The 14,892-nt window shown below is 44.6% G+C and overlaps 1 protein-coding gene across 2 annotated transcripts in view; it reads left to right on the top strand.

The window, feature by feature from the left end:
- Window positions 1–14,892, top strand: part of IFT56 (intraflagellar transport 56) — a 331,504-nt gene that overhangs the window by 84,531 nt on the left and 232,081 nt on the right. For both annotated transcript variants that reach the window (XM_086958844.1, XM_086958852.1), the window contains exon 4: window positions 8,753–8,867. In XM_086958844.1, the coding sequence (XP_086814970.1) occupies window positions 8,753–8,867 (115 nt within the window). The remainder of the gene's footprint in view (window positions 1–8,752; window positions 8,868–14,892) is intronic.

The following is a 14,892-nucleotide window of genomic DNA, read 5'->3' as shown; positions in this document are numbered from 1 at the left end:
CCGGTGGTTACTAAATCTCTGGGGTCCCTTCTCGGTGGACCTGTTTGCGTCCCGTCTCGACCATCAGCTGCCGCGTTTTTTCAGTTGGAGGCCGGACCCTCTGGCGGAAGCCACGGACGCCTTTCTTCAGGACTGGAGTCGGGAAAAACCGTTTGCGTTCCCCCCGTTCTCCATGATAATGCGGACGGCGGCCCAAATACGCCGCCAAGGAGCGGAGTTGGTGTTGGTTACGCCGCTCTGGAGGTCTCAAGTGTGGTTTCCGGTTCTTCTGGAACTTTCTTGGGATTTTCCAATCCTACTCCCCCTGTTTCCTCTGCTCCTGACGAATCCAGATCGGGAACCGCATCCTCTCGTCACGCAGAGCTCGCTCCGCCTCGTGGCATGGAGGCTCTCAGGAGACGCTGGTCGCTCCCAGGCCTTTCGAGGTCGGCTGAGCACCTGCTCTCCAAAGCATGGGCCGATAGCACGACGAAGCGTTACAGATCCGCTTGGCTTAAGTGGATGCGTTGGTGTCTACGAAGGGATTTGGATCCCTTGGTCGCGGGCCTCGTTCCCGTGCTGAATTTCCTGGCTCATCTAGCCGACAAGGGCTTGGCCTACAGAACGATCAATGCGATTCGATCGGCGATTTCAGCAGGCCATGATAACATTGATGGTCACCCGGTAGGGGAACATCCCTTTGTTTGTCGACTTCTGCGGGCTATTCGCCTCGCCTTGCCCCCTGAGCCCAGGTACTCCGTCCTTTGGGACGTCAATTTGGTTCTCAACCTGTTCCTGTCCTGGCCGGCCAATTCCTATTTGTCATTAAAGGAACTCTCGGCAAAGTTAGCCATGTTGTTATGTTTGGTCTCCTGTAGACGCGTATCGGATGTGCGCGCGCTGGATATATCTGCACGCATTTTTTCCCCGGATGGGGTTACTTTTACCGTGGGCCGACGCACAAAAACGTCGTCGCGATCCATTTCCTATCCAGCTTTTCTAGACACTCCTAAGTTGTGTGTTGTGCAATGTCTCAAAGCATATGAAGACCTGACCTTGGAATTGCGCCCCCCGGGCGAGTGTCAGTTGTTGATTGCCCTGCGGAAGCCACACAAAGCTGTCTCCTCCCCCACTATTGCTCGGTGGGTGCGTTGGATCATGCAGGAAGCAGGCATCAATACGACTCTTTTTGGAGCACACTTTGCCAGAGGAGCCATGGCCTCTAAGGCATTTTCAGTGGGCGCTCGCTTGGAGGACCTAATGCGAGCTGCGGATTGGTCCTCGGATTCCACCTTTAAGAGGTTTTATTTTAAGCCCGTGGTGGATTTGGCCCAGTTGGTGGTAAGTAAGCTTTGAACTAGCATAATCTGAAGCCTCCGGTCCTGACATAGAATCGAAATTTGCCTAGCTTATGTAACGGTAAGTTTCAATTCTATTAAGGACACGGAGGCGAGGATTATCCCACCCAGGCTACACAGTGGTTTCTCTACCCACCCGTATGGCAGTAAGTAAAGCGTTTTCCTTTACGTTGTCTGTACTGTATTAGTCACTGAATGTTCCTCGCCTTATTGTTGCATTCCTGGGCCACCTCGCTTACGCTGTCCCCTTTTTTTCGACAGGCAACGAGGGTGCTAAGCAGGATCAATGAGGTGTATGCGTGATCTGCGCAAAGAAAGAGGAGGAAGAGGAAGAGAAGGCCGGTTTTATAGCGGTGATGGACAGTTTGGAAGGACTATGGACTGGCAATATATAAGAGACTCTTGGGAGTTGTTGTTTTGAGCTGTTAAACGTTCCGTCAAATGCTTTAGACATTAAAGCATTTTTTTGTTCACTGTTATATATATTTTCCTAAACTGCTGTGGAGTCTTTATGTTAATAAAGCGAAGGAAGATATAGCATAATCCTCGCCTCCGTGTCCTTAATAGAATTGAAACTTACCGTTACATAAGCTAGGCAAATTTCGATTAGTGCTGGCCACCTCTGGCACGTGTTTCTGGATTATTATCCGTCTTCAGCAGAGATTAGGCAAAATTATTTGGGGTTGCTGAGCAGGCTGCCGTATTCTTGGATCGCAGTAGGGGCGTCTCTGCTGGGAGGTGAAGCAGTGTGCTCCCACACCAGTTTCTTGCTTTCAGAACCACGATGTGAGATCTTTTTTCAAAAAGCCTTGAGAAAGCCACTACAATACAGGCACTGTAAGGGGTGAAACATTTGTTGGCTGCATAACAGAATTGTATGCAACAAACTTAGTATGAAAAAAATGCAGGACAATCTGCCAAACTATGCGCATAATAAAATAAAAATACAAGCAACTGTGCATAAGTGGTTTTCTTTCCACTTGGATGTTCAAAACTATCACCTTGATCAAAAATACAACCAAAAAAAACAGCACACTCAACATAGTACCAGTTTACCCACAAGGAGGAGTTGGCCCAACCGCTGAGGAGTTTAAAATAGTTTTCTAACAAATTACCAGCAATAGTCGCAAAGGCATTGTGGGTAAGGAAGGAGAGGGTCGGGACTGCACATCTACACCATTCTCACTTTGGAAAATGTTGTTTACATTTCACTGAGAAAGTATACTTAAAATAAATATGGTGCAAAAATGTGTTCTATACAGGAGGCATTATTAGGATAACTAATCTAATGAATTTGGTTATATGGAAAAAGTATTTCTACACCTGCTACATTAAAACAACATGTTGCCATCTTTCTGTCCAGAATAGATTTTTAATGTACTCCTTCTGCACATAAATCACAGTTACAATTATTTTTAGGCAAAGTGAATGAGTTACATATTGCTGCTGTGTACAGTTGAAGGCTCTAGGCAAGGATGCCTAACATTAGAAGCCCATATTACTATCTCTTTTTTTTTTTTGCCGAAAGTATAAAAACTTCCAACAATTTAAGATTTGGCAGGAGTGTGGCTCAATGGTTAGAGCGGCAGACCCTGATGCAGAGGTCTGGCCTGGGACCAGGGTTCAATTCCTGACGCGGCAGGGTCTTGGGCTCATTTGTCTGCGGACTCGATAATTCTTGCCTCGGTGCCTACACTAATCATGGGGTCCAACGCTGCAACTCTGGGCAATAGCTTGCTTAATCTCCACAACGGCCCCTACAACACTGGGATGCCTGGCTTCACCTTGGGGGTGCCCAGGAGGGGCATCTCACAGGGAGAGCCAGGAAGGGTTCCACAGCGTTATACAGTGCAGGGACGCCCCGGTGCAGCTGTGCGCTTTACAAGTATCCTACATTTACATTTACATTTACATTAACCTTAGGCCTCCACATGGCCTTATGGTTGCAAGTAGCAAGTAGCCTCTTGGAAGCCTCTCGGAAGACACTGCCACTCATATTAGTAGAACGCATATTCCTAATCAAAATGGTGATCCTACCATGCTCCTTGTATTATTTTGCTAATCTTCCGCTAGAAAGACATCAGCAGCCTTTTAGTAGACTTAATATGAAACCCAGAGAGACACAAAGAGTTGTGCTATGATCAATTAAATGGCAGGTTGGTCACGGGACATGGGAATTCCAGACTTTGAGATGTACTATGTGATCAATCAATCAATCAATCAATCAGGGAATTGTAAACGTGCTACTCACCTGTGAGGGTCTCAATGCACTGCGGGGGGAGGGATACGCAGATCCGTTCAGCCAAAGAGCCAGGTCTTGAGAGCTTTCCTGAGGTGTGGTGGCTCAGACACAGTAGATTGCTAAATGGCTGGGTGGGTGAAATCTATAAAAACCTTTTGAAGAGCTGCATGCCGACAGAGGATTACTGATGCTGAGACGGCCACACCCCATTGCCAAGTTATAGTGTTCCCTGCCACATGTAGAATTTATATCGCAACTCTGCAGAGAACCCGGGGCAAGGTGCCCATATGCCTCTGAAGTCCAATTGATTATCCTACTGAGTAGGAAAGTGCCCTTTTTGTACATGGTCATGCCCACTTTTTGCCAGGTATATGATGTGATTTCGACTGGAAGTGTGGATTCCTGCTAACCAAGTCCCCAGTGCCAGATTTCTTTCCCAAAAATTTGCAATTGTTTACCCAATAAGCAATACCTTCAGTATCCTCTGCAAGTCTCTAGTAAAGGGTGCCCCTAGTACCTAGGGCCTGAGGTACTAAAGAGGGTCCCTAAGGACTGCAACACGAATTATGCCACCCTAAGGGACCCCTCTCCAAGCTCCTGCAATTTTCCACGGCAGGCTTCATGTCTTGGTGCAGACAAACTTGAAAATACGACATGGCACACAGCCTGTGTGCCATGCCTGCAGACACTGGATTCGGTATATGTAAGTCACCCCTACAGCAGGCATTACCGCCGCAAGGCAGTGTACACTATACTACATGTGAGGGCATAACTGCAGGAGCATAAATACCCCTGTGCTAGTCCGTTCCATTACTGCCAGTACAAGTGATCAGGGAAGCCATTTTAAAGCATGCGCTGGACACTGGTGAAAGTGAGTTCCCCAGCTACATGATGGCTTCATTGAAAATAGGGATGTTTGGTATCAAACATCTCATATTATTAAACCCACACTGATTCCAGTTTCTGATTTAGTGATGCATGCACACTGAGAGCCTCTTAGAGATGCCCCCTGAAAACCTGCCAGTTACTGGTGTGCTCACTGATTGGTTTTCGCCAGCCTGCCACCAGAGACGGGTTTCTGATCCACAAGGGTGAAGGCCTGTGCTCTCAGTGGGCCATAAACCAAGCCTGCTTGGGCTTTGCACCCCTGCCCACAGGATGACCTGTGGATTAGCATTCCAAGGGGAGCTTCAAAGAGGCCCACTGCCTTTGGTATGCAAATCTGGCTTCTCTCACAGGAGAGGAAGCAGACTCCCTTTGTACAGAGCCCTTTGGCACCTGGACAGGCAGGGAAATTAGCTAGGCAAGACATGCGGGTCCACCCTCAGGCAAGCACCACCCCTTAACTGGCTACCTGAAGTGGATGCAACTTTTCCGAAGTGACCATCTCAGTGGTGGCAAATTTAGGTTCTCTGGGACAGGGTTATGCCCACTTCGCCCAGTAAGTGGTCCTATATGGGGCGCAGTTACCCCAGCGGTAAGTAGCCCATTGGCTACTACCCTATACTCACCTAACACCCCTAAATTCAGTAGTTAGGAGCGCCCTGGCACCAGGAAAGCACATTTCTGCCAACCTACAGAAAAACTTAAGAGCCACAGAAGCACAGACTGTGGAAGAAGCAACTGACTGAGCGCCAGACCTGCTAGCCTGTCTGCTGTTCCCGACCGAGTGTGCCAAAAATCATCTCATCCTGCAGTTGCCCCAGCCTCCAAGGCATGGGAGGCCTGCCTGCCTTCAACAAAGCACCAGGGACTCCTGTGGAGCAGCCTAGCTGCGTCCCTGCATCCTGCAGGCCTGCCAAAGAAGACTGTGAGACTCCGGCATCACAAAAAGCAGACGCCGCAAAGCACCACTGCACCCACACTTCCTAGCCCCTGCTGAAGTGGGCCAATGGTGCCAGCGTGGTCCCCCGGCCCTCCAAAGACAAAGCTCACCATGGACATGCCCACTGTGGACTTTCCAGCGCTGCCTGTCGCCTTTGTTTGCTGGCTCCCTGTACCATAAGTGCTCCCGGTTATGAAAATCCAACATCTAAAGGGACCTCTCGCCCCTGAAGAACAGGGCTTAAGGTGTACCAAAACCCTCCCCCCTCCTGTCCACGAGCCTCGCAAGAGTTGAGCCTATCCCTGTTGGTTCAGCCCAACTGGTCCCCCAGTCCGAACCTGCAGCCTCTTTGCTGACAGACTGATCTCCATAAACTTGAATGGGGCAGCCAACACTGTAAGGCACTTCTGCACCACAGTGCTGTCCGAAGTGGACAGTGGGTACTGCCTTGGACATTGCCCTATTCTCACTTTAAGTCCAGAAGATTGGCCCCGTAAGTTGCTGTTGAGTGCCCATATGCAATACATGTTTTACCTCCATAGGTTAACATTACCACGAAGAGCTTCAATTGCGATTTAAAGTATCAAAGTCACCTGATGCTGAAAAAAACACCCCTGCACCTGGACGCCCCTGTGCCTCCTGAGGTGACCTGCTGGTGCTGCCTTGGAATTTGCTCCCTACTCATTTGAAGTCCTGGGTAAGGGTCCCGTTAGGCGTTGTTAAGTTGCACGTATGCAGCAGATTTTAAACTAGTAAGAAAAATGCAGCAGAGTGTTTCAAGTGCAGATTAGAGTATCAAAAACTTCTTTCCTTCAGGCCTGCTATTTTAAAAAGTACTTACCTGAGTTTGATGATCTTGGTGCCTAAAGTTATATAAAGGTAATTGTTATTTTTATAAATTGGTCTGGATCTCCTTATTGAGTCGTGTGTATCATTTATTGGCTGTGTGTGTGTGTGCAGCAGATGTCTAAAACTCCTCTCTGATAACCCTAAGGCTGCTTGACCACACTACCCCCTTAAAGAGCACCTTGGGATTGATAGAGCAAGCTCCTGTTGGCTTGTGAGGGAATACCTGGACTCTTTGCACAGTGTACCTCTTTTCGGTATACCATATAAAGAGACAACTTCCTACATATTGACACATGTACAGTTCCACAGCAACAAAGAACCAAAAGGGCTGGTAGCAGGTGGGGCAAGATACAGTAGGGGATCTGTTTGAGATTTGGTTCTAATAATGTTTTACTCTTTAATGGAGACACTGGACTCCCTCTAGGTTAATCTTTTCAGTACAGGGCATGACAGCAGGTGTGCACATGCTATGGGGTATTACAGACTGAGAGCAGCAGACACATGGATACGTGTAGGCTTTGTTCATGATGGGCTGTGGTTGAAGACTAATTACCTGGGTGCCCCTCTCAAACCTTACTGGGTTTGAGAGGGGCACCTCTGGCCAAGTTAAGGGATAGGTGAGAAGCCAATATTGTCCCACTCCTCTTCATGAAAAGGTCTGCCAAAGCTTTGGAATGCCCCAGGAAAGTATATGGAAACGTTGGACAATTATATATCCAATCCAACCAATACCATAGGGTATTTTTGACTCAGAAAGCACTCAGCAAAATGAACCCTGGTATGACATGCCATGCGGAACAGGTGGGATTCATCCATATGATGTGAGAATGCTCAGTAGTGGAACATTTTGGCATGTTGTCAGCACTGGCATTAAGAGCACAGTGGAGAGGCGTTATTAAAAGAAAGTGGATGGCTGTACTTTTGGCCTAGCCCTGCCCCAAAAATCGGTAAATCCGAGGTGAGATTTGCTGACCTGCTGCTGGTAGGGGGGCATCGACGATATTGCCATGAATTGGAATGCCAGCTCAGGCCCCCTCATAAAGCAGTATTACAATGCTGTCACAGAATTGTTGGTTAGCGAAAGCACAGGGTTTCATAGAAAAGAGGCTGGGGGGTTATGAAATTCCTAATTGCTAATGCCTGGAACAAACTCCCAGTCACATTCTCTTGGCTGGTTGAAAAAGATTACAAACTGCCCTAGAGGGGATCTGCAGTGAAAACATGAAACAAAAGCCCTAACATATATGCATAACTTCACCACGTCTGCAGCATAACCATACACCGCAACAAATGTTTTACAGCTAACAGAGCTGCACAAACTCATTGGAAGATCTGCATTGACCCCACAATCTTGCAATCTGCACAGTGGTCCCTGCCTTGCCTTCTTAGTTCGCTCCCCTTACACTTTGAGTGTAGCATCACGCTGTCGAAGTATGGTCCATTTCCAGACTGGTTTGAGTGACTTTTACATTGTTGGCTATGCTTTGGTAATCGCATTACTTACCTGCCCAGACATATACATTGGTACATCCACACGATACAACAGCAGAATGAGAAAGCACAAAGTCAATTGTTGAAGACGAGTTGCAAGTGTATAATTGATGCACGCCTTGTGGGGGATACCCACAGGGAATATTCATAATGTAACAGATTGTTGTGTTTGAAATGCCAATACAAATGTATATAAAGAAAATCATTGCGCCTCCAAAGTTCAACCAGATAACCTTACTTCTACATTGTTTTCAATGGCTGCCGGTTGAAGGCAGGGTATCGTTTAAGACTTTGGGCCATATTCAGAATTTGGCAGATGCGGAACAATCATCAGAAAACATCATGTATTCAACCTGCCCTATTTACAATGTATAGATGTTCTATAGACTCTAAATAGGGCAAACGGGACATCACCCACTCTTTGGTGGGTATCCTGCATCCGCCAAACTCTAAATAGGCCCTTTCCCTTCTTTTCCTTGTGTCTCCAAATAGAAGATACCCCATTTCTCAGTTCTTGTAGCTAAAATATATCCCATTTTATTAAATTAAACACATCTTGTAGGTGAGCAAGATTCTTTCCCTTGGGTCTTTCATGGAAGATACCCCATTTCTCAGTCCTTGGGGCAAAAATACATCCCATTTTATGAAATTAAACTCACCATGTAGCATGAATGTTCCTACACTGCTCCACCTAATGCTTTTGACAAAAGTCTGTTCCTCTCTTTTCTAACGCACCATAGCCCTTCACCCTTGGATACTACTCCAGATATTGTTCTCTCTAACCTTCACATGCTCGTCCACTCCTGGAAGTACAGTGTAAAGCACATCCCTGCTACTCCATGTCTATTAGCCTTCCTAGAACCCTGGATCCGTTAATAACACGTGTCCACTCTTCTGTTTCCCTTTTTATTATCTCTATCTGGGTGTTTTCTCCTTTCTTTTTCCCTTCTCTGCTTCTCTTCTCCCACAGAGGTATGTCTTACTTTGCCACTCACTCTTCCCTTATAGGAGTTCACGTTTGTCAGTAAGCAAGAGGCCTGTAACCCTGATGTCTGGGTGAATCTGGCCTGCACCTACTTCTTTTTGGGGATGTACAAGGAGTCTGAGGAGGCAGCCATGAAAGGTGAGTGATGCATGGTGTGAATGGCAGCCCTAGTTATAGAATACTCTCCTGTATGAACGAAAGCTGTACTGGGCTCCTAGTTTGTGCATTGAGTTGAAACACATTATTTAGGTCAGCTCTTTGTGGTGTTTGAAAGTTCTTGTATTTTCCATACTTTTCTGTATGCCTCATTTGGGCTCTTACTTCACTTATTCATTTTTTTTGCCTTTCCGTTCAGTACTTATCCCAGGATAACCCAGGTACTGTTAAGTTTCAACATGAGTACAAACAGTAACCATGCCCACTTTTGATAATTTACTCTAGTGATCAGAAAGTGGATGAGATGACACTGCTCTCGCAACTGTCCACACTCATGAATACCTTCTGATTGTTTTAGGTTACCAGTCCATTTCCTGTTTATATGCAGATCTTCTCCGTGTTACAGGCTTCCATAGTCACCTCCACTTTTGATTTCATTTGTAAAGCATGAGGACTATTTTTCTAGTTCTCTCCTCCCTTCATAGACTTGGAATCAGCTCACTTAGAGTTTACCTGCCTTAAATTGTTGGGACTTCCAGCACACCACAATCACGGTTCTCCTGTCTCATTTAGAGTTAGTGGAATCCCCAGGTTTCTGATGGGCGGGCCGCAGCTTCCTCTTCTGTGGAGACCTATGAACCAGCCACCCACCAAAGGTTCACTACGTCAATCATCTGAAAGGTCACCCTTTCGGATGCAAGTCTTGCAATGCATATTTTTCTTGCCTGGCACTCTCATTCCTTTCATGGATGACCCAAGCAGGCAAAACAGTCAATTAGCCCAATGCTCAGGGAGGAAACGCCCCGCACATTGGTGCTATTAACTTTTTGTACTTCAGAAACAAATCCTGATTTGGGCCATGACATGTCAGCCGACTGGCATCAAAGCTTTGCCAAAAGGACTCTAACCATATTGACGGAAGTACTTTCACCAAAGCGATCTCCTCCAAGCAGGCAGAAATATCTGGATTGGGTGGGAGATCCTCTACCAGGCAGTCTGCTGCCATTCTGACAGGCTGCCCAAGTTAAAATGTCTTTTATTCAGTTGTTAATGCATCATTGGATTAGGGCAGCCACCTGTATCTAGGCCTACCTTCTTGATACAGAGATCTTAGCATATCCATCATGTAAACTGGTTCACAACCTTCAAGGGATAGCTATACAAAAGATTCATCCTTTCAAGCGTGGATTTTGGATGATTTGTCTTATAATAAATGGCAAAGACCTGAAACATTTACACCAAGCCATATAACCACCAAGCCGCATATTCTGACATAAGCACTGTGTCCATGCCAAGTTAGCAGTAAATATGGGTATTAGTTATTGCTGTATTAGAAATCAAGAATGATCGCAAATAATTTATTACACACACCTCAAAAATTGTTTCTTTTCTTTAATAACTCTTGAACCTCTACCAATTTCTGTCAAATTTGAAATGAACAATCAAATCTGAACTGGCCTGCCTCATTAGGTAAAGATTCTTCAAACTGTCAAAAGTTGATGAAAATACTAATGGAATGGCATCATTGTGAGCTAGGTCCTGCTAACTTTTTTTAAAAAAAATTTGGTTTTTCTTCAGTGTCTTGAGCTTGTGTTTAAAATGGGCTCATTCTTTTTTCTAAAATGCCCCGCATTGAAAGATTTTACTAGCAATTATAGAACGGTAGGGAAGCATCATGTACTCCAAGTGACCTTTTGCCTAACTGTGACTATAACAAGGGCAATTTCAAACATTGTGAGTGAACCATGTAGGCTTCATCGTATCAGAATGAGTCTCCTTTCTCTTAGAACACCCACTTTATCAGATAAGGGTGAAGGGACACTTACATTGGCTGCTGCAGTCCAGCCTTTAGCCACAACCTTCTTTTCAGACCAATTTCACCACCAAGAACCTTGCAGACAACACCATGAACATCTCAACACTAATTGCATGCCATTGAGAGACTCTTTTACCTTGAAAGGGCATTTGATGTCAAAGGCAAGTTCCAGTGATTTCTTCTCCTGCTTTACTTCCCATGATATCCCTTGCTATTTGAGGATCCAGACACCATACATATCTGTCTGGTACTCTAAACAATATACCTCTAATATTTTTGCCTGCACTGAAAAGAAACAACACTGTTACTCTTGCTCATCTGCTACTAAAACATTAACGTGAACTGGCTGTTCACATGCAACAGTCCTGGTTTATACTTCTTCTTATGATTCTGAGTTGGGAATGCTAGACCTGGTGTCTCCCCTTAGATAAACAACATCTCAATCTTCTGGTATCCTTGCTTCTGATGACATTTAATTTATTGAAATCACATGGAAAATGGCGCAGGTACTTAATATCAGAACTTCAAATAACATCCAGACATCTACCATGTTTGAGTTCCTGGAGCTAACCTCTGCTCCTGATATAAAATGCCATTGCTGTTGTGATTTCTAGAAGCAGGGATGCAAGAGTTCTTGATCACGACCTGTACAAGATCTTGTCGACAGTGAAGATAGATGAACTATAAGGTTTTTCCTAAATAAGCATTTTTCTTCATGGACCATCCATCTGTGGACTCAATGGAAATATCCAGTGCAAAAAAAATAAGTCTTTTATACTTCCAGACTGTCGCTTAATCTCACTGGACCTTCTAGAAGAAAAATGGACCTCATAGGTGAGAAAGTCTGCTCTACTAGTGGTTTATACAAACATCTGGCAATTCAGACGAATTCCAAGGGAGGTATGACACGTCCCAACAATGCAAGTTTGGAAATCCTATTCCAGCACTGCCCATGAATAAGAGACGGGCACATCTGCTCTTGTTAACAGTGGATTAGGTTGCCTCCAGCCACAGTGTTAGGACTTCATCATACCTGGCTGGACAAGATATGGTGACCGATTTTACTCTAAGAAGGTTCCTGACTTTTCACTCTCATGGAATACTTTGGCACACTTCAGCCAATATCGAAGTCAGTAGATTTAAGGTGGAATCTGACACAATTAGATTGTAAGGAGACATGGCTTTACCACTTATGGCACTGGGGCATAATACTCCAAACCTTCTTGTGCCAAGTTAATTTTAGAGAAAGAAAATCTAGCAGTTTTCACAGTTGGAGCTGCTTAGTGTGAGACTTTGCAAAGTTGCTGCTGTTTAGTGTGAGGCTTTGAACGTGCGGAGAAGTACTACAGGATGGCGCCCGAATGGCAAATTCAATTTCTCACTCTTGTTTAGAGGTGATGTGCCTATCCAAGATCATTGGGTAAAACATCCCTCCTGTTTCATGGTGTCCACACTAGGAAATAATGCTACAGTGTTCCTGCAGCCAAGACCTCATACTTGAATGCAGAGTTTCAAATTTGCAAACTTCAGTTGCTTCCTAGAGAGTTTATTGGAAGACAGTTTGTTAATACAAAGAAATATTCTGAAAATCAAGTTGTTGACGTATGAACTTTGAACTACTTTGAGCATTTGACTTTAAGCATTAATGTTTGCTCCTTACTTTTACAGTGACACAAGAGTCAAGTATAAATTAAGCTTAAAGTCATCAGTAGAGCACATATATATGGATTTGAGGTAGTTGTACCAATAGGAGGGAAATGGTGATGAAAGTATGTAAAGTTACTCATTTCTTGTTATGCTTCATTTACAGAAATAGCAAGCTTTGTACGAGAACACAGATAGTTGGTTACATAGACCTACAATTAAGGTGTATAATTTCCACTGCTAAAAATAGAGACAGGAATTTCCTGGCAGATTATTAAGATTTCTCCTATGCCTTTAGAGACCCACTTTGACCTGCAGTTATCAGTGCCCAGCATAGTGATGAGTCAAAGTGTTGGTGTCCAGTGTCTCAGTTTTTTCTCTTGTCACATTACCCTTACCATGTTTGTACTACAGGGCCTCAGATGGAAAAGACAGCATTCCTTTTAAATATGTGCACCCAAGATATGAAATGAAACAGTCCACCCCAACAATGCTCCAAATTATGAAAGAGTTGAAGACACACCTTTTTAAAGAACATTACAACACAATGGAATAAAAATCCAATAACTTACTGCCTTTCCTATCACACGTTTACTGTTTGATTGCCTTTAACCCTGTTCCGCTGCCTTCTTGGCTAGGTTTGTGGTATAGAAATGACACATCAATACATATATATTCTCATTGTGTGTGGTCATTGAGGGAGGTGGTAAGTGACTGAAGGTGCATTGTTCCCTTTGGATCCCGAGTAATAAGATATTTGCTTTCTGACAACGATCTCATCTGCTGGCTTAGAAAGGACAAAGCCAATTTCTAAATATAGCTATTGCCTCTGGCAGGAATTTTGCTTTTGGTAATGAGAGTCTTAAATCCTGTGGGAGCCCTGTATTTGCCATGCTCCTGATTTGGAGGAAAATGTATACTCAGGTTGTCAGACTTGTATAAGAGGTAAGATGCACCACAACACAATCAGTAATCTCCAAGTATATCCAAAGTATCTTTTATTGTTTTTGAAGTTGGACACCAGCCCACGCGTTTCGTTCCACAACTGGAACTTCATCAGGGCTTGACTATTTTAATCCCGGCGCGATCAGCCTGTATACTTGAGTCAATGTCCTCCAAGGTCAAGGAAATTAAAGACAATCCTAAGATCGCAAGCAATAGATATAGTGTGCTTGTAGGTTCTGTAGTGTCCCGCAACCGTCCAAACTCATAGATTTGCGGTGGTGTCCCGAGTCCGCAAGCAATAAATATAGTGTGCTTGTAGATTTTGTAATGTTCCGCAACTGTCCACACTCATAGATTCGTGGTGGTGGCCCAAGTGGCGGCCCGAGTCCTCCACATCAATTGTAACGCAGTAAAGAAATATAATATATCTCTAAGCGTCCTATATTTCTGGTGGCCAATGTAGCGGCCAATAAACCGGTCAAATTAGTTTCCAGCAACAGTAATCCCTCATCCGGACTTTGCTTTCATCCTTGTTTTCTCAGAAACACATAGAGGTTAAGCTCCCCTAATGCAACCATGGGAGAAGCGGTATGCACCTGTTACAACGCATTTGTTACTCCGCACTACCATTACAACGCGACTTTTATAACGCATACCATTACAACGCATTGCGCTGGGGGGCGCTATAGGATAGGGAATAAGTATAATTTACTATCCAACACCTTCCCTAGGGTCCACGGGGACTGGAGTTAGAATAGTAAATTATACTTACCACTATCCAGCACCCCAAAGCGCTATGCGTTGTAATGGTATGCGTTGTAATGGTCGCGTTGTAATGGTAGGTAGTTGTAACGGTATGTGGAGTAACGTCATACATCCGGGAGAAGCACCAGCGCAGCTTCCCAAACCCCAGTGACAGTTTTTTCCATTTCTAACTTTCTAGCACCCCGTGGTAAGAAGAGTATCCAAAATCTACTAGTTTAGGGGGAAATCACTATAAACGCATAGGTGCTCAATATCATACAAATCGGATACATGCAACAGTTTCAAGTAATTTCACTTGAAGGGCATTCATTGCATCAGTTGCATATATTTCTGTTTAAGACTTCAGAATACACCTACTGCATCAGGTGGGTCTTTCTTTGAATTGGGCAAAGTCACCTCTGTTACCTTTAAAGAGAATTTGTTCCTGACTAACATATTAGACACAGAAAAAAGGACAACTGATATTTTTTTTGAGAGAACAGACCATTATCCCTTCTTTAGTGGAGCCCCTTTTCTGCAAGCATCATTTTTGTGCAGTGAGAACACCACAATCAATGCTGGGAACAATTCTTTAATCAGCCATGGCAAAATGCGTTTTACCTGGAGGATTGGAAGAATATTTCAAAATCGTCTAGAAAGGCCAAATCTTCTTGAACTGGTGGCATATATAGAACGGGATGCATATTTTAAAGCAAGACTCAGAAGTGTCATCTCTGGTGCTTCCTTTCTGGCTTGGGAAGTCCATATGTGGAAAACTATGGTCCCAGAGAAAACATTGTTGGAACTTAGAGCACTCATGTTTGCTCTAAAAAGCCTTCCTACCTTTCATTTCACAAC

Source organism: Lissotriton vulgaris, chromosome 1_1 (assembly GCF_964263255.1).
Source record: "Lissotriton vulgaris chromosome 1_1, aLisVul1.2, whole genome shotgun sequence".
Taxonomy (NCBI): domain Eukaryota; kingdom Metazoa; phylum Chordata; class Amphibia; order Caudata; family Salamandridae; genus Lissotriton; species Lissotriton vulgaris.
The sequence above is the reverse complement of the archived record's forward strand: the minus strand, read 5'-3'. Positions and strand labels throughout refer to the sequence as shown.